Source organism: Tubulanus polymorphus, chromosome 4 (assembly GCF_964204645.1).
Source record: "Tubulanus polymorphus chromosome 4, tnTubPoly1.2, whole genome shotgun sequence".
Taxonomy (NCBI): domain Eukaryota; kingdom Metazoa; phylum Nemertea; class Palaeonemertea; order Tubulaniformes; family Tubulanidae; genus Tubulanus; species Tubulanus polymorphus.
Window position 1 is genome coordinate 19,335,253 of NC_134028.1, and position 18,957 is coordinate 19,354,209.

The following is an 18,957-nucleotide window of genomic DNA, read 5'->3' on the forward strand; positions in this document are numbered from 1 at the left end:
AAAAAAAAACAAAATTATGTTACATGTGCATGTTCAATGTTTTAACAATAAAAAGCTGTAATTGAATGAAATATCACCTTGGATTTAACAAGAAAGTCTTCTTCCATTGATAATTTGGAGTAGTCGTGATCCATCGCTAAAGATTCGATATCAACTGGTGGAAAAAGTTGCATTATAGGCCTCCTAGTTCCATCCTGAAATCAACAAAAGAATCTGTTGTACATGAGACTAATGAGACTAGTGTATATAAAAATGTTTTCACAAAGCAGGGATTAACGTAAAAACCAACCTGAATATTTATAACCAAATTTCTCAATCGGTCAGTTTTTCCTGGAATATTTCTCAGTTTAATGGGGCGTGGGTCATATATCAGGGTTTTCGACTTTCCTCTGACTTCTCCAACTGTCTGGTTTTCACTGGACTGCCTTTATGCGGTTTAGACTGATGAAATTTCTGAAGCACCTTGAACAAAATAAATTATAATTAGATTTCAAAACTCATAAGGCACACACTGTTTCAGGGTATCTATGTCTGAACTCACTTGAGTACAGGTTACTTCAGTCAATATAGTCCAAGTTTTCTTAAAGGACGCTACACCGTAAAAAACAGTCACAACATGTTTACAGTGTGCTGTAGGGCCTTGGCCGATATTAACCTCAAAGCAAACCCAGAAGAACCCAAAACTGAAAATCTTACCGATCAACAAGACTTTTTTTCTTGCCTGACACCATCAATCCTCTCTCACGACATTTATTTTTCAATTCTTGAAATGTTAATGAACTATATGGTGAAGTTTGACCACTTTCCATTGCTATTTAGCGTAGTTTTAGTGTAATTTAATTTTCATTTGAACTAGTGATAACTTGCTAGACAAAGCAATCGGATGTCTCCCTTGACAGTGGCGCCGCAAGTGGTAGTAGTTCTGCCGGTTCCTCATTGACAATTAATACGTATTCTGTACATTATATTCATATTACAATCTATATTTATATACACATATTTACAAGTCTGATTATATACATAGTTTCAATGAATATCTCAAGTTATCTGATCCAAATCTGGGTACTTGAATGCAACATTGTCGCCGATTGCCGGAAACGTCTGTCGAATTACTTCCAGGGCACATGCTGGTAATGGAACACGGTTATTTTTCCCGAGGAACCCCCAGCACAAACGAACTAGCTGGCGATATGCCACATAACGATATTTCCTGCAATTGAGAATGTACAGATCATGAACCAAATGTGAAGTTTTTTTAACATTCAAAACAGTATCGTATTCCAGAAAAAGCTATTAAATTTATTTTTTATGTGAAATTTATTTAATTATTTCATTTATGATTGTTATGTCAACAGTTATGTATTGATTAAAGTCACCTTGAATTATAACTTACTCATTTATTTCTCCATCTACTTGGGCTCTGTATTGCTGTCTCTATTGATAATACACAGTCTCCAGCACCCAGATGTCGAGACAGTTTGAACGAAACCCCGGATGGCAAGTGATGCACTTTTCAATCCTTGCAAGGATTGGGCCCTTCTCGTTGCAGCAGGCATTTTCCTCTGGAGTCTCCATTATTTCACAACATTGACAGTCGCACCTGTTAATAATAATATTTCAAATTTAAGATTGACTTATAGGAAGTCTTTGACATACTTATTCACGAAGGAGTGAAGGGAAAGAGAAAAGCGGACAGTTAATATGTTCAAATTGGAAGGGAGGACTTAATCGGAGTGAACATGTGATTTTTAAAGATCAATAAAGTAAATTGAATTTACGTTCGTGTAAACAAAAACATTGTCATCGCGTGCAGTGAATCCAGTTAAATTTCATCCCCACCAACCATAAATGTAGACCATGCTTAATGAAAATACAGTACGTATACAATATAACGGTACGACCTCAAATCTACCTACCAATCGGTGGTTTCCATCCGCTGACGCCAAATATCATCGATTTCTTCACCATCGCTGTTGTTCGTCACATCATCGCTCGATTCACGCGTATTTTTTTCGGCCATCGGTTCAAATTGATACCCCAGTATCGTAGCACGAATTGGGCCACCATATCCATCATCATAACTCTCTTCACCCGATGAATTACTATCGCAAATATGGATTGAATCTACTTCGCTACTGTCGCTATAATACTCAGCCATGATGTTGTCTCTGCGGTGTATGTTCAACTAGTGTCATGTCAACATAGGGGCGCTGCTATCTGCGTTTTGAAAAATCAAAGAGCAGACAATGCTTTGTTCCGTGCAAAAGTGCTCTAAAATTCACTTTCGACCCACAAAACAATGATAATTCAACAATATTCCTACGTTGTGATATATTAAGAATATAAAAACGCGAAGTTGCTCTGAGCATGCTAGTTACACTTTAACACTAAAAACATTGTGATAGTGTAATATTCTTTATATTATGATAGGTTTATGTTTTTTAGGACTACCTGAAAGAATAATAAGCGACTTTCCCAAAATTATCAGAGACAATCATCAGGTGACTTGTGATTGTGCTTGCAGAACCAGTCAATTTACCAACTGTAAGTGTTGATTTTTGTTTCTTGCTAATATTTTTCTCCTTAAATTTTCAGTGGAATCTCTTACCGTTCTTTTCCTTTTAAGCATTACGTTAGATTTAACATACGTTAGGTAGACAGCCAACAGCCCGAGCCAAGCACTCACAATGGCCTAATACAATTGTAAAAAAATATATGATTCATACCTTCGAAGTCCCTATGAAGAAGGATCAGTCAACAATTGCAGCCTCTAGAGTGATAATGTCATTTTTCATGTCAGCCTCCTTGCGGCAATGATTTTAATCAAATCTTCCCAATACTATTAAATAGGGTTCTGCTCAAAGTGATGCCTTTGTGTAAGTTTGATATAATTTCCTCGTGCAGCTGAAGAACATGGAAAGCATGTTATACTTGGTGCAAATCAGATAATGGTAGTTAGAGACCATGACTTCTCCAAATGCACTCTAACAACATCAGCCAATTTATTGGTAAGTTTTCTGACTAAAGTTTGTTTCATATTCTTAAACAAGATGGTCAATTAATAGACAAGGTCATCCAGGGTTGTGGAATTCGAATCTTTGTTGCACAGCGGTGAAATTCAGCCTGGGTCGCAGCTGCATTTTTTTTTCTTTGTAGCCTGATAGAAATAGTCCCAGAGAGTCGTGTGAAAAAACCGAATGACGTAGCTGTAAGTATTAAGCATCTTCAATTTTCTCAAGTTTACAACTTGTTTTAGGATTTTCACAGAAAAGGAAGAGATCGCCATCACCCTCTTCGTCTGATGCAGACGAATATGTCAACAAGCTGAGTTGGGCGGAATCAGGTCTCCAGGTTAGCCACCTGCAGCGGATAAATTCTGAGAAGGAATATTTGATTAAAAAAATTATGAGGTTGAACTTACAACTTCAACATCAAATAGGCCTTCCGTATTTCTCTCTTTCTCTTAACTTACGTAATCACACTAGAAGCATTGTGATATTATAGTATTTTTTATTGTATGATAGGTTTATGTTTTATAGGAAAAAATAATAAGGGAATTGCCAAAAATTGTGTGAGACAATCTTCAGGTGACTTGCGATTGTGCTTGCAGCACCAGTCAATTCAACTGTTAGTGTTAATTTTCGTTTCTTGTTAATCATTATATTTTCTAAAAATTTTTTTAGTGGAATCGCTCACTCTATTCTTCCTTTTTAGCAATCCAAGTTTCAGAACCGAAAAAGGATGATTTGCTCTTGGTGAGTCACTTGCTATATAAGAATCCTACACAAATTCAAGCAGTTAATACAGTACAACTCACTCAGATTTTTCAATGCGGATTTTCACTAAATTCAGATGAAATATTTGGTCTATTTTACCTGGAACCTTTTGAATTATTAAGCATGATTCCGTTTTACATATCCAGCATTTTACTGAGTCTCTGGTATCCGAATTAAGTGAGTTCTACTGTGTCGGTAATGGCAATGTCCTTTTTTCTTAAGTTTTCTCATCAAGCATTATTTAATAGCAACAATTAAATTTGTGACAACATTTCTCTTTTTATGCAAGAGGACCATAGCATCACAATGCAACCTACAATGGTAATTTCATCTTAATTCTTTCTGAAAAAGTTGCGCATTGAATGACACTTGTAGTGTGACTAGTTTGCATCACTGTTTTAGCTTCGATATCAGAAATTTCTACATGACCATCTCACATTTGTCCACAGACCTTCTTACATGTTTGAATTTGTTTTTGTTTGTATATGGTTACCAGGGGGCATTTAATAACGGAATAACGTATAGTATTTCCATAATATAGTGCAGGGTTTGTCGCGGTGCTTGAAACGCTTGAAATGGCTTGAATTTGAAAAATGCTATTCAAGCGCTTGAAAACAGCTTGATAATAGATTGAAAGCTTGAAATAATTTTTTTTGCTTGAAATAAAAAAGTATGGCTTGAAATGCTTGATTATAACAAATTTTCTCTTTCGGGAATTTTTTTTGATGTAATCGCCTATAAAATACGTTTTCGAGTCGTTTCCACGCATGCATCATGTCTTTAGCGTCAATAAAAACCTAATTGAATTGTATTGAATCGCGCAACTCTTTAGTGAAGTTCACCGCGGCTTGTGGTGTAACTCTACGGTGTCTCGAGACAACAGAATTCCTCGACCGCCAGCTCGTCTGGTCTTAGTAAACATGGGGAAATTTCAGTCGAGTTGGTTGTGCCACGCTGAATTTAGAGACTGGGTGCAGCCGACCGACAACCCGTACGTAGCATGGTGCAAAATATGCATGTCGAGCATCGATGTGAGAGAAATGGGCGCTTCGGCATTGAAATCACACACGAAGCGTAAGAGCCACATTGAAAGCATCGGAGCCTCGACAAAGTCATTAGACATTACAAATTTCTTCACTACTACAACGAAAGACCACAATAGAAACATGTACGTGAGATTTTATGGCTACCGTTACAAAAATATACGCGCGTGTGTAGCGAAGGCCTATTTTTGAATCAATTGATTGACGTATACTTGGAACATAGCCAATCCATATCGTTCTTAACATTTAGCTTGCAAATTAAATTTGGTCTGTAATGTGAAACAAATACATTATTGGAAAGACTGTTCAATAAGGTCAGTCGGTCCGTATGTAGTCAAAAATAAAATTTATTTCAATGATTCCCATAAAAAATTTAATTGATGCTATTCAATCAGAGACAGTGCATCCAAATTATTGTTGCCTAAGACACTTATTGAATAATCACCAATCTTACAACACAATTTTTTAAATATTTTCAGTGTTCCGTCCACGAGTGCAAACCCAAGTTCAGCATCATCACTAGAAAGATTCGTCACCAAGGAGACCGTTATGAGGGCAGAAATTTTATGGGCACTCAAAACTGTGAACAGTCACCAATCATTTAAATCGTGTGAAGATGTTAGAGAGATTTTCAAGCTGATGTTTACAGACTCAGAAATAGTTTAAAAATTTACGTTTAGTGAGCATAAATGTAAATACTTGGCAGTATTTGGGATCTATCCATATTTGAGAGATAAGTTCACCGCCAAGGTTGGCAATGAACAGTATGTTCTGTTGTTCGATGAGTCACTCAATCAGAAGATTCAGAAAAAACAACTCGATCTGCATTTACGTTTTTGGGACCACAATCGCGTAGTGTCACATAACTATAATTCGGCATTTATCAGACATGCCAGAGCAACGTATATGTTAAACCATTTTCAGTCAGAATTCAATTTGGATTATTCAAAGGCATTTCAGATCTCGATGGACGGACCTAATTGGTTGTTCTACGAGAAGTTTGCCAAGTACATCAGTGAGGAGTATAATACTTCCACCTCAATGTTAAACATTGGCAGCTGTGGACTACATATTATCCATATCGCGTTTAAAGCTGGATCTTCTGCTTCGGAATGGGACATTGAGTCACTTCTCACCAGTTTTTATCATCTGTTCAAAGACTCACCAGCTAGACGTGATGATTTTGAGAGTCACTGGTTCAAGCAGATTTCCACAAAAATTCTGTAGGCACAGGTTCGTAGATTTATACTGTTTAGATTAATCATTCATAAGATAACTTCTGATGCTAACTTCTGTGCTAACATTCAATTTGTAGATATGTTACGAGTTACAATTCTCATACCTGGTAATTGTGCAATTTCATTTTTAAGATGTACTGTTTAAGATGTAGTGTTTTCCACTTGAATCTAGTGGGCGTGGTGCCGCTGTACCCCTAGTTATTAAAGTTAGCTGAAATTGTTAGTTTGTGAAGTATTTGTTATTTTGAAGTTATTTGTTATCGTTTAATCTAACCGGGTCGAAATGTGATTTTAATCAGTATTAAACCTATCTGAGCAAAAGTTCGGGTTCTTAGAATATGATGTGATGTACTTTAACTGGGGTACTCCTACCTGGTTGAAATGAAAAAAAAATAAAACAAGAGCCCCAAGGGGCACAATGGCCAGCCTGTCAGATTTGCTTTTTATAAATGATGTAATCTGTGGGTTATATTTATCAATATACGCTCCCTGCTCAATATCATTTACATAGTAAAATCGTGTGTTAACACAGACAGCAGGAACAAATGTAATATAGAAATACTAAGTTATTGTATTGTTCAACGCCCCCTGGTGGCCATAAAAAACCAATGAGCTTGAAACTCACCTCGATCATAGAACATGTCATGAGCTACAACTTTCCAATTGATTATAGTATCAAAATATGCTTAAGTATCAATTATGATGTGGAAAAACTTTTTTTCCACCTACGAATGAGTACTGATGACCCCAAGATGGCTGCCAAGTGCGTCATAATTGCCTGGTCAAAAATACCCTCTCGGATATAAAAGATCCCTTTCCAAAGAATACCCATTACAAATTGCAATGAAACATGGCGCACCATTAGAAAGCTACAGTACTCAGAATTCAGGCCAAAATTGACATTTTTGGGAACAAAAAAGGTCACAGTACGGCCATCTTGAGTCCGATCGACTCAATTTTTCTCATGCCGATGGGCCCTCGGGGGATACAAATATATACGAATGATCAAGGTTATTGATAAAAGTGTCTTCAAAATTTCCCTCGAAAACTTCAAAAATGTGTAAAAAGTGCTGATTTTGGCGAACAACAATGGCTGCCAGTCGGCCATCTTGAATCTGACAGGGCCAGTTTTCTGCCTGAAGATGTGTCTAGGGTAGATACACGTATAAAACAAATATCAAGACATTACCTTGAAGCGTCTTCAAAACTTTGGAACTCTCACGAACTATCTAGATGGTTATCTCTCGACCTCAATAGCTTCAAGACCCATCTCAAAACAACTTAGTTCCATGCAGCATACCATTAACTCTCGGAAAGCGAATTGTATTTAACATTTTTTGGCAGAATAAAATTTGATTGAATTTGCAATTCGGGCACATGGCTAATTAGCATATCAAGGTCATACACCCGATTTGGTAAAACCTTTTTTTCGCGAACCTTGCGCAATTGTCAAGGATGAATTTTCTGTAGAGCAAATAAAAATTCCTAAAAATAAGTAAAACAGTAGACGATACCGCGGATTCACGTGAACACCTGATTTCTGTAAACGAAATGTTGGTTGTGACAAAATTGTTCAGACGGTTTTAGGTGGTAATAAGTACGGAAACGTAACGACCATGGTCGACTTATTCGATGAAATCAGGCCTATGTGATATCCAAATTTTGACTTTTTTATTCTCCAGACCTCCCCGATATAGAAATAAAAAATTTTGGTGGTACGAAAGTGCAATCACAGCGCCGACGGGGACAGAGCCGTGTCAGAGATCGGCGGAGTGAAAATTGAGGTGGACGAACACGAAGAAGTAGGCTATTGCGCTACTTGAATCACGAAAACTCCTGGGGCGGCCCTGACGCTTTTCGTTGATTAAGTAATACAAATATCATGCAATGGGTTTTCACAATCTACCGCTGGTATTTACCGGATTTCAATATCACTCCAAAATTCAAAGAAACCTCGAAATATCGAACCGGAACACTTCCGGTAGATATCCGCGGCTGCCCAACCGGGAAACTTATTTGTTTCAATAGATATTGATAGGATCCATCATCTTCACCCGTCAAGGGATTCGAAGCTAAAGCTAAAGCCATGCCAGAATCGGGTCGGGCCAATCACAGCGCTTGTAACAAACCACATTAGGCTTCTGTGGAATTTCCCAGTAAATGGGCCAATCAGCGAACACGTAGCGAACGCGGAAGTATTGTCGCTTGTTGATACATGACGTCATGCGCAAAAGCGCCAGTAATGAAATCGCGATAATTCACGTGAACAGCTGCTGATATTTTCAGATAAACCAATCACAGGGAAGACACAACTTCCTGATTGGCTGATAAAAATTGAAATTTTCCCGATTTAACTTTCGTGAAAAATGCAGAAAACATTTTTATGAGACCCTATTTCAAAATTCTGCTCGCTACGATTCCGAGAATGGATTACGCTTAAATACGTGATTTGTTCGAATATGCCCTCACTTGGCAAGCAAAAGAGCCTTTTGTGTGGAAACCATGTCATTTAAATTCGCTCCATTTGTATAGTAATAGGCTCAGCCTACGGCTGGCCTAAAAATGAATATGTTATGATTAGAAAGTGATTGATTTTTTGCTTTTGTTTTAGTTTTTTAAGTCATACAACAGTCTACATAAGCAACTACAGTGGAACGTCGTTAATATGAATGTTGTGGAAAAATGTGAAATTGTGGGTTTCGTATTATCCAAATCATGATTGTTACACATATCTTAGCTGGGACATGCTGGAAATCATCGTAATAAATGAGTTTTGTCTTCGTCAAACAGAATCGTATTAACAAGGTTCCACTGTAAAATTGCTTCCAACATGCCTGGAAAAACAGCTTGAAAATGATATAAATCTTGCTTGAAATGGCTTGAATTTCACCTGAGCTTGAGACAATGAACCTGTATTGGTACCTAGGCACATCACAATCCATTTGAAAATTGTAGCCCATGACATGCTATATGATTGTGGTGAGTTTCAAATTCGTTGGTTTCAGGACATATGTTCACCAGGAGCATTGAATGTATATTGTCAGATTTTTTTAGCATTTCACACCACTTCCCAAGAAGGTTTGGTATCCCTGGGCCCCTAGTTCAAATTACTGATTCAGTAAGGTGCCAATCTTATGTATTCTTCAATTCCAGCCAGGAGCAAATGGATCATCCAACGGCGTGAGTTGATATATTGGTTGTTAATGTTCTGCCATTTCAAGTTTTATCGCAATTCATATTTTATTAAGAATTTTCTTTTTCTTTTAGGAAGTTTACTCACTCATAGAGGGTGAGACTAAAACTGCGATAGAACGGTTAACGGCACATGGGGAATATGGTCGCCTCACATGTCAGTTAATGGAGGCATTGTTTACTCTGGAAGAGATGACAGACAAAAGCTCAACTGGATTTGGAGCCGATAAGGTCTTTCACCCAGATCAGCTCCTCGATCCTAAATTATCGACCCTCATCATGAGTAATTTTCCCTCTAAAGGGTTTTCTTTCATAACATTAAGCCCGCATGAAGAAAGCAGTTAGTGTAACAAAAATGTAATCGGTCACTAGGTGGCTGCAATGTTTATTATGCGCCCTCTACCACCCATCATCACACGACGTATTGGATAGCTAGGACAACATGGCTGTCCTCTTGTCGCCTTCTTTGTGCCGGGTCATTTTGATCAGAATCCTTAAGCCTGGAGCTTTTGAGGGTCACACACTTTGTACAATGTAACGTGTGCCATTTCTGATTTTGCACTGTTTTGGCTGCAGGCAATTTATTGATTGGAATTTTGTGTAGTAATTAATATGTTTTATTATTTTGTCTCGTTCCAGATCATGTTCTAAAGCATAAATCAGGGGTGACTGCAGCTCAGATCCGAAAAAAATTGGGCAAAAACTGAAGCAATACAAATCAAAGTAGTGTAAATAAATTGCCCATGGGCAAAGTGTGGTTTACCTTGAAAGCTAGAGGTTGTTTGCAATAAGGGCAATGCTTGAAAAATCTTTTTAATACGAGACCTCAAAGTTCCACAAGTTTATATTGTATTTTATCTTTCTTAAAGAATTATTTTGTATTCAAATGAGACCAAAGATATACATTTGTTTACGGTCCACGTCCAAAATTTTGTAGGGTACAGGTAGGCGCGGCAGGGAAACTATTTTTTAACTATTCTAGTTTCACAAAATGAGAAAATATTCAAATAAGGTCATCCCGAAATAATCGTCTGTTCGCTGCAACACCGACTCAACTTCACAGGATGAGTCGGTAGGTAGGTAGATATTTTTTTGCACAATTTTTGGGCAAAAAAAACACATTTTTCACCTTTGGGCTTTTTTACATGGAAACAATATCGCAAAAAAATCATCTACGTTGTGCACTGGAAATTTGTCTAATAGCGTAGATTTCAAGAATTATTCTAAAATTATAACCTCGTCCATTCCTGGCTTCATCTCGGTGTTAAGAATGAAACAGTACATTGAATATGTGCGCGCTTTTACGTTACCAGCTTTAATAGAATGAATGGCAGCTTATTGGAACACTGCCAGTTTCCTGGAAAACTTAAACTAGGCCACATGTCAAGGCATGTTTTCACACGATGCACACTTGAAGTCAAACATATACGTAGCTCATAGTCGGCAGTTGGTCGGTCGGCTGTTTTTATTAAAAATCAAATTTATTTCAATGAATCCCAGAAAAAAGTTTTCACTCGGTACCTTTGAAGTCGGGTTGGTCAGGTTATACTGAAATCTACCTCGACAGACCTTATACTTTGTTGCTTAGTATTTTCAGGTCACAAGAAATTACAATTTATTACAAATTCTATCGAACAGAAAACACAGCGCTCATCTTCTGCTACGATTATTCAGTCTATTTTCATGTCAAACGTGCACAGGTTACAGCATCACCCTTAGTGTGTGTGTGGTGTAGCACTCCGCGCGCATGTGGAGGCTTCGTGTAAGTGAATATTCACTTACACTTCAATGTCAATCAAAACAATCACAAGGTATTAAAATGAAACAATACCTATGACGGATGAGTGAAATAATTACATCCTCACCAGCCTCCCTCATGGGGTTAAATTAGAAAGTGGGGTAGTCTCCCATTCTTTGGTTACCGGACACAATTTTGATTTTTCTGGAGCCAATATTATCTTTCCCAACAGTAGTCGCACTAAACGACATATAGTTGAATCTGCTTTGATTACTACTCATTCCGATCGTTCTTTCAACCTCAATAATGGTTTCAGCCCCCATAATATACTTCTTTCAAGTTATGTCAGTGCTCTAGTCCCCATAACGTAATGTGCAGCGATTCGTGTCCTATTTCATATTTCATGTATTAATACTGTATTTGGCAAGTCATTTTAGACTGAAGAAGGGTGGTAGTAACCACCCGAAATATTTCTTATATGTTTTAATAAATATTTTATCATCTAATTCTTTTATTGTGGGATTTTACTCGTATCGTTTTATCACGGATATTGTGATCTACCATTGATTCTTTTTGCTATTATTTTTTCTGTAGTAGAAGCTTATAGGAGGCCTAAAGGTCAATTCCAATGATATAGTTTTATATGACATGATAACTGACATAGTCAGGGACTTTCTCTCCTGTTTTGTTAAACAAGAGATTCTCTGTAAAGCAGCATCTGGTCAGAAACTGGTTCGTCTGGATGACTCCCTAGGTCATGAAGCCAAAATGCCTGACAGAGAGATGTTTATTGGCAGTAAAGCTGAGGGACTGTTAGAAGGACTTAGGAAAGACGACTCCCTCCTCGTTAAGTTTTTGAACATGATTTCTACAGAGTATGTTGATTGTGGAAAATAACCTCATTATGAAAATGCCTCTTGAGAATATGGCCCTCTTGTATTTTTCTAGTGAAGACCCTGCTTGTCGTGGCTGTACTAATGCGCTTAAATACATGCTTCAAATCCCAAAGAAAGTATTGACAACTATTCTTCAGCCAGAAGAAATTGAATGTTATGAAAAAGAGGTGAGAAAATTCCACTCAGATCTGGCTGTTTCTAAGATACCGTATGATCCAAAATGCGATGGGGTGGACACATGGTGGTGTAATGTGTATAAGACAGGGGCATATCCGAATCTTTTTAAAATTGTTGCAGCGGTGCTATCGTGTTTCCATGGACTCAAAGTTGAAGGTTCATTTAATGTAATGTCAGACGTGATTGACAAGAGATCCGGACAGATGCATATAGAGACTTACAGTGCTGTACAATCTGTTAAGTACAAATTGCGAGCCAGTGGAAAAACTTCTGTTCAGTATTTCAGAAGAACAGATGTTTTGAATGACCCAATGGATTCAAAACTCTGCAATAACATGAGATCTGCATTTAAAGAATATTGTAGTGTTTTGATAAACGCAAAGAGGACAAAGAAAGGCAGAAAGAAAAACTGAAACTGAAAGAATCCGAGAGATTGACCAAAAAAAAGACGGAAAGAACTTTCGTTAAAATCCGTCAAAAAGGCATGCCTTGTTTTTCTTGAGAAATCAAGAAAAAGAAAATCCTCTAAGAAATAATTACGTCGTATTGATGTATAAATAATCTATATATTTCTTTATTTTGTAAAAAATCAGAAAACTCATTTACACTCATCGGGTATCTTTCCACCGTTATGAACCCGACGGCGTTGCCCAACCTGTAACGGCACCGCAGGCCCAATGACCCCTAAACTCACCACCAGATGCTGCTCCTGCTTTTACATCTGGCACTACCACAATGGCTCACCAACAGGGCTCGCTATAACGAATGTGCGAAGAGGCCCATAGAATAATGCACCAACACAAACACAAGGTGTCTCTACTTAGAATCGGCTTAGTGGCCAGCAAAAATACCGCGGCACTACCGAATCCACCTACCATTAAGAATAATGGAAGCAGAGAAAATGCCAGATTTTTCGAAAGATTGGCATAAGCGCCTCCAACAGACCAGCCACGACTCGATGCGCATATCCATAAAGTATCACGAGTTAAAGGCCGAGACGAACAAGAAAAAAACCGAAGCCATCGGCTCTGAAATTCTCGAACTACCCAGCACGTCTACTCAGCAATTGCAACAAGTGGACAAGAAAGCCAAAATGCTGAAACAGCACGTACCGCACGCAGCCCACGAGACTGATAAGCCGAAGAATGAACGTCTGTTAAGCAGGGGCTGCCACAACTCAGGCCGCAAACCATCAAACTAGAGAACGCACCGTGAATAAACTCGTACATACTTTAAACATATAAGGAAAACCTGATCAACAGTCCTTTCTTAAAACTAACCAAAAAGTGCCAGGAAGACTCAGTCACCTTCAGTCACAAAAACCCAACGTTGTGATAATAATGTCCTACATTCCCCAGTGTTCACCACCCGGTTACATCAAATGTTGCAGACAATAAACACCGTTGCTCATTATCTTCACACGTGCGCACTCTTTCATTAGAGTACTAAAGTCTATCCCAGTAGTTATGACCGCGGTGGATCAATGAGATGTTACACTAACATATCTGGATCCCTGTGGTTTCTAACACTCAGCCTTGAGGTCAAGAGACTACTGCATTCAAGAATAATATACCATCAACTGACCATTCATTAAAGGATATAGCAAACCAATAATTTTTACTAAATCCTTTCTTGAATTTTTAGTTTCATTTTGGGAATAATCATGCCGTGTGGCAAATTCAATCTTATAGATTTTGTACACCTATAAACTCTTCAGAGTGTGTGGATAATATTATTTTAAGTCATCTGGAATAATCTCATGAGTCGAGCGCTGTTGTTTTGCTTAAAAACACCGGCTAAATATAATCTTTCAACTTGGAAATTGGTTTTGACACTTCATAATGCAAACACTGACTTCAGCTTCCAGCGAAAATATTCACTCTTGAATGAAACAAGAATTCAAAACTGAATTTTCATTGCTTATTACTTCATTTTCTTGGGTTAAGTCTGGAAAAGATTTGCTCTTTATTCACTCTTGCCTGCAATCATAGTAACAAGCAGCTGGGGTCCAGCGAAGCAGTGATGCTCACTGAGAGTTTGACCGCTTAAAGCTGTCAGTATCAATTATATTGTTGTTGATGCTGGCTCTTTGAGAGTGAAATGCCGCGGTTATAACCACTGGTATAGGCTTTAGCACACTCCATAGTTAGAGTACAACAGTGCAGGGGCGTTGGAAGCAATTTTTGATTGCCACGGCCAAATGCCGATTTTTGACAGGTTCTAAATATTGCTGCGGCCAATTTACTTAATTTCTTCAAAAATGTGGTATTAACAGAAAAAAAGAAATGTCATTCAGTCAATTATTGCCACGGCATTCGCCACTGCAGTCGCTGTACTTCCAATGCCACTGCAGTGTTCACTCTCTTTCTCGTCACGGGACACCATTTTTAGAGTTTTTAAGGTTTTCACTTAAGGACTTTTGTAACAAAAGAGATGGATAAATATACACAACCCTCCACATCTATACACAACATATTTTCATTTATCTTGGACACATCCGTTCAATATCCTCGAACCAGACTGCACTCAACTAACGTTCTTAAGCCTTGGTCAGTTCACATATTCTACGGGGGTAATTCGATCACCGAGATCAAGGTCCCGCTTGCGACCTTATCTCAGTCACAAAACATTATCAATTTCTATATAAACCTCTAACCTCTAGGAATATAAATCTCTAATTGATAATGAGACATGGGAGGACTGCCGCGCTGCCGAAAAACTGTCAGTTGCAAGTGGGTTTTTAAGGCTAAGATTGGCGAGGATAGAAACTTTGATAGACATAAAGCCAAGCTAGTTGCTAGATTGATATGTAGTTACGGTGTTTTTAAACCAAATGAATGAAGACTATATATATGGATCAACCCGAGGGATATATTCAAACCGGAAATGAGAAACTTGTGTGTAAACTATTGCTACACGACCAGATATAATTCAAGTTGTGAGATTAATTTCTTAAAACTGCAGTGAGCCGTCAGAATCTCATCTGACTGCGGCTAAACGAGTGTTGCGTTATCTGAACGGCACAATGGACTTAGCGCTTGTGTACAAAGTGATGACATCGCTTTAAGAGGATACTCGGATGCTAACTGGGACAGTGACCTGGATGATGTCATTTACTGGAAATGCATTTACGTTAGCCAGCAGGGCAATAGTTGATGAAGCTAGTGTCTATCAACTTTTGCATTGTCTACAACAGAAAGTGAGTATATGAGTTAAAGCAGTGCAATGCAAGAAAGAAACTATTTGGTACCAAAGATTATCATGTGATCTTGGGGCGAAATAAGAGTCACCTACTGCAATAGCGGAGGATAACCATCTTCTTTCATAAAGCTATCGCGCCATACTTTCATAGTTGCCACTTTTCCGGGTTTTCCCGGAATTCCGGGAATTCTTATTTGCCGATATCAATTTCCGGGAGATACACACATACATTCTAATTCATTTGTTTCTCGTTACTTTGCCACACATTGTTGCAATTATCTATTGACTCGGCGCGCGAGTAGCCTACGGCATTCCATTCATAGAATTTGTCGACACAAGTACAATGGAGTATAAGATCGTAGAGGGATCGACGGCTGATATAAACAAAATAGATCATGGGATTAAGAATAAATTTGCCTGGTAATGGCTCGAGGAAACAGACGACCACGGCAATTTTCTCTCGGAATACATAAGAAAAATTGACTTGGCTGGGTTTGCTATCTGTACTATATGCAAAGATCGCATAAAATACGGAGCTAGCGGGAAGAAAGACTTAAAGTCGCACGCCAACAAAAAAAAGCACCGACAGATATGCGATGATCTTCGGAAAAACGAATGTTTGCCGGCTGAATTTCGTGGGCCCGTTCACGAGGATGACGACCAGACCCCTACTGCACCGTATGGTGCTGCGCCAAACGTTATGGGTGCCGATGTGCCTCAAACTAGAATCGTGCAACCAGTTATTGTGTCCAATGCAGACAGAATGTCTCATGCGGAGGCATTCACAGTATCTTTTCTAGCGGAACACTCTTTACCCCTCTCATTTTGCGAATCGCTGGTACTGTTACAAATACTTGATGGTCTATACAATAGTCAATAAGTATACATAGCTAATATCAACTTTCTGATAACAAACAATTTAACCCGAATATCCTAAATAATGGACATTCAGTACCTTGTATATGAGTACCAGGTTGCACTCAGTTAATTCTTAACAATTTTATTTTTTTACATTTTAATGCTAAGATAGCAATAAGTCAGTTTATGATATATTGTTTATTTGCTCATGTGATTTCTATGCGTAATTGATATTTAGATCATGTACTGTTGGCAATTTTAGATATTACCTAGGTATTCAAATATTTTATACAACACATTTTATACCTGATAGATACTGTGACAACAGTTGATGTGAATTTACCAAATATTTTCATTTACATTGTCATCTTAAATTATTATCTCCACATCCTTGACTGTGTTTATCCCTTTTCACTCACATATTATCTATTACACAGATAGTAACACACTTTACTTCTGTATCAGTTTAATGGGGCTCTAAGGTACTAGTTTTATAGAATTTACACAATTCCCAGGTATTGAATTGAATGACACTGGTATGTTAATAACAAAAAATGTGTATTTATCAATCAACTATATCACCGATATATCAAGTGAATCGCTTAAGTGATAAGTGATCCTTTGTGACTACAACAACCCCATATCTGAAGTGCACACTTCATATCTCCTTCCATAACATAAGATACCTCCATAGTGTTAGCCAGGAGGCGCCGCCACCCTGTGGTGAACTAGAATACTAAAAGCTAGCAACCGGACTGTGTAGTGAAACCTACCAATTTTATCTATTTTCATTGCAAGATGAAGATAATTATCTTGCTTCCAACCATATATACATCTTCATGCAATTACAAAATAAGGAAGTTGTTATACCCAGGAGTCCTTGTATAGCCTACATAACCCTATAGTCAAATATAATGAACTTATGATTCTGAAACATTGGCTGGGTTGTAACCAAACGGTTTTATTTTTATTAATATGATAAAATTCAGGTGAGCTATGAGACCATTGGTCCACCTAAATAATTTAACGTAATGAGGACATTGCACCATTTTAAGCTGTGCACGTGGTGTTTGTGGTTCAGGAGGGTAGCACAGTGACATGGGTACATCTATGCTTAAGGCAATTTTTATTTCAATGTGCCACTGATCTGAGAAAGTCATTTTTACAGTTATTGGACCTGAAACACGGGGAATTGGAGTGGTTGGCAAATCATATTGGCCACGAAATGAATATTCACAAACAATTCTATCGTGATTCCACGGTCGAAATTGCGAAAGTGGGTTACTGCTGGCTACTGCTGGCAGTGGATTCCGGCGACATTGCTAACTTTAAAGGCATGAGCATCAACGACATAACTTTGGAAGGTACGTAAGTTAGTTGAGTTTTTATTTGTAAGGAACCATATACTTCTAAAGCAAAATTTCTACAATTTTGAGAGCCCTCACCGTATGTCAGCAAAATCATCAATTCATAGAATGAATAAGAGTCTAAAATTTGTTAGTGTACATACTATTTGCCTAAACCATTCTTTGTTTAAGAAATGGATGACCTGACTGTTTTATGAAATCAGTTTGACCATTGTGAATGCAATGAAAAATTATAAAACTAATGTGGAAGATGCGTGAACAAAAATGCATATTATTTCTAGACACATGCCTATACTCCCCCTGCTATTCGGTTCCCGGCATTCCGCGTTTAGAGAACTACCTCCATGGACCCCTGGTTCCATCTCCCTTACAATAATTTCTCTAATGTCTAATCTTAGAACTTGAAGATAAAGGAACTGTGGACGATGAAACTGAAGATCTTCAGGAAGAGGTTGACACAATTGATGATGCTGTTTTGAATGATGCACTTCAAGGGCCCGGTATGTACTTATTCAGTTTGATACATGATAATGCAGTCTTAAATATATCTGACAGATTTTTCCATTAGTCAATTTTTATGCAATCGGCAGCCATCATAGTCTCGTCAGTCCTCGTAGATGCGTAGATGTGTAAAAGGTTTCTTTGATGAAAATCTCCACTGATTTTAACTTTTAGTCTTGATATTTGATCATTGTCAGCATCATCATTGCAGACATCTTTTCACATGGAATTGGGGCTTTCCAGACTTTTGAAATCACCGCTAGGGAGAATTAAAATTGAATCATATTCAATATTACATTTATATTTGTACCTTTGCATATTTTATAAACAGTCAATTGGCTTTTGAAAATGTGTAGCTTATGACATATTCTATAATGATTGGTTTTTCGGATCAACTGGTTTGATCCTTGTGTTAATGGTTCTGAGAGTAACTTTCTGTTAGCTCTTGGTGGCACAAATTGTAACCACTGGATATAACATAGCTGATATTTTGTTATTAGAAGAGAAATAGGTGTTGGATGTAACATGGAAAGTTTCATCCATCAGATAAAGTTGTTTGGGAGTAATGGTTGACCTTATTTTTTGAAAATGACATTACTGGGAAAGCCCTTCAGCATGCAAGTTCAATGGATGCTGAAGGGCTTTTCCCAGTGACGTCATTATCAAGAACATAAATACAGAACATAGTATTGGTTGTTCAACCACGTGCTAGTGATTTATGGGGAAAAACCATTACCATGTATATCATAAAAACTAAATTGATTTTCATGCTCCAAAGTAAAACATACTCTTGATCCTACACTAGGGTATTGGACCCATTGGCCTTTATTCATATGTTCACCAAGGGGCGGTGAACTACAAAATAATGGCATTTCCATACGTATTGGTACCTAGTTCATTGGGGTCTGTAAATGTGTACCGGGGTGGGGGGTTGGTGGAGGGGAGCGTTAGATATTGAAATTGTCATGTT

General features: G+C 37.9%; 1 protein-coding gene across 1 annotated transcript; it reads right to left on the reverse strand.

Moving 5' to 3' along the window:
* Positions 1-1,398: 1,398 nt before the first annotated feature.
* On the reverse strand, positions 1,399-2,158 carry LOC141903288 (uncharacterized). Its single transcript, XM_074791385.1, has 2 exons — positions 1,917-2,158; positions 1,399-1,600 (listed from the first exon to the last, which is right to left on the reverse strand). The coding sequence occupies exons 1-2, from the start codon at positions 2,156-2,158 to the stop codon at positions 1,435-1,437; spliced, it is 408 nt and encodes a 135-aa protein (XP_074647486.1). The 3' UTR covers positions 1,399-1,434.
* Between the last annotated feature and the right edge of the window lie 16,799 nt (positions 2,159-18,957).

Bases quoted from the DNA above. Each gene is read 5' to 3' on its own strand.
- LOC141903288 (XM_074791385.1), bottom strand. From the start codon at position 2,158: ATGGCTGAGTATTATAGCGACAGTAGCGAAGTAGATTCAATCCATATT. The intron at 1,601-1,916 runs GTAGGTAGATTT...TATTATTAACAG, and splicing joins CGGATGGAAACCACCGATTG to GTGCGACTGTCAATGTTGTG.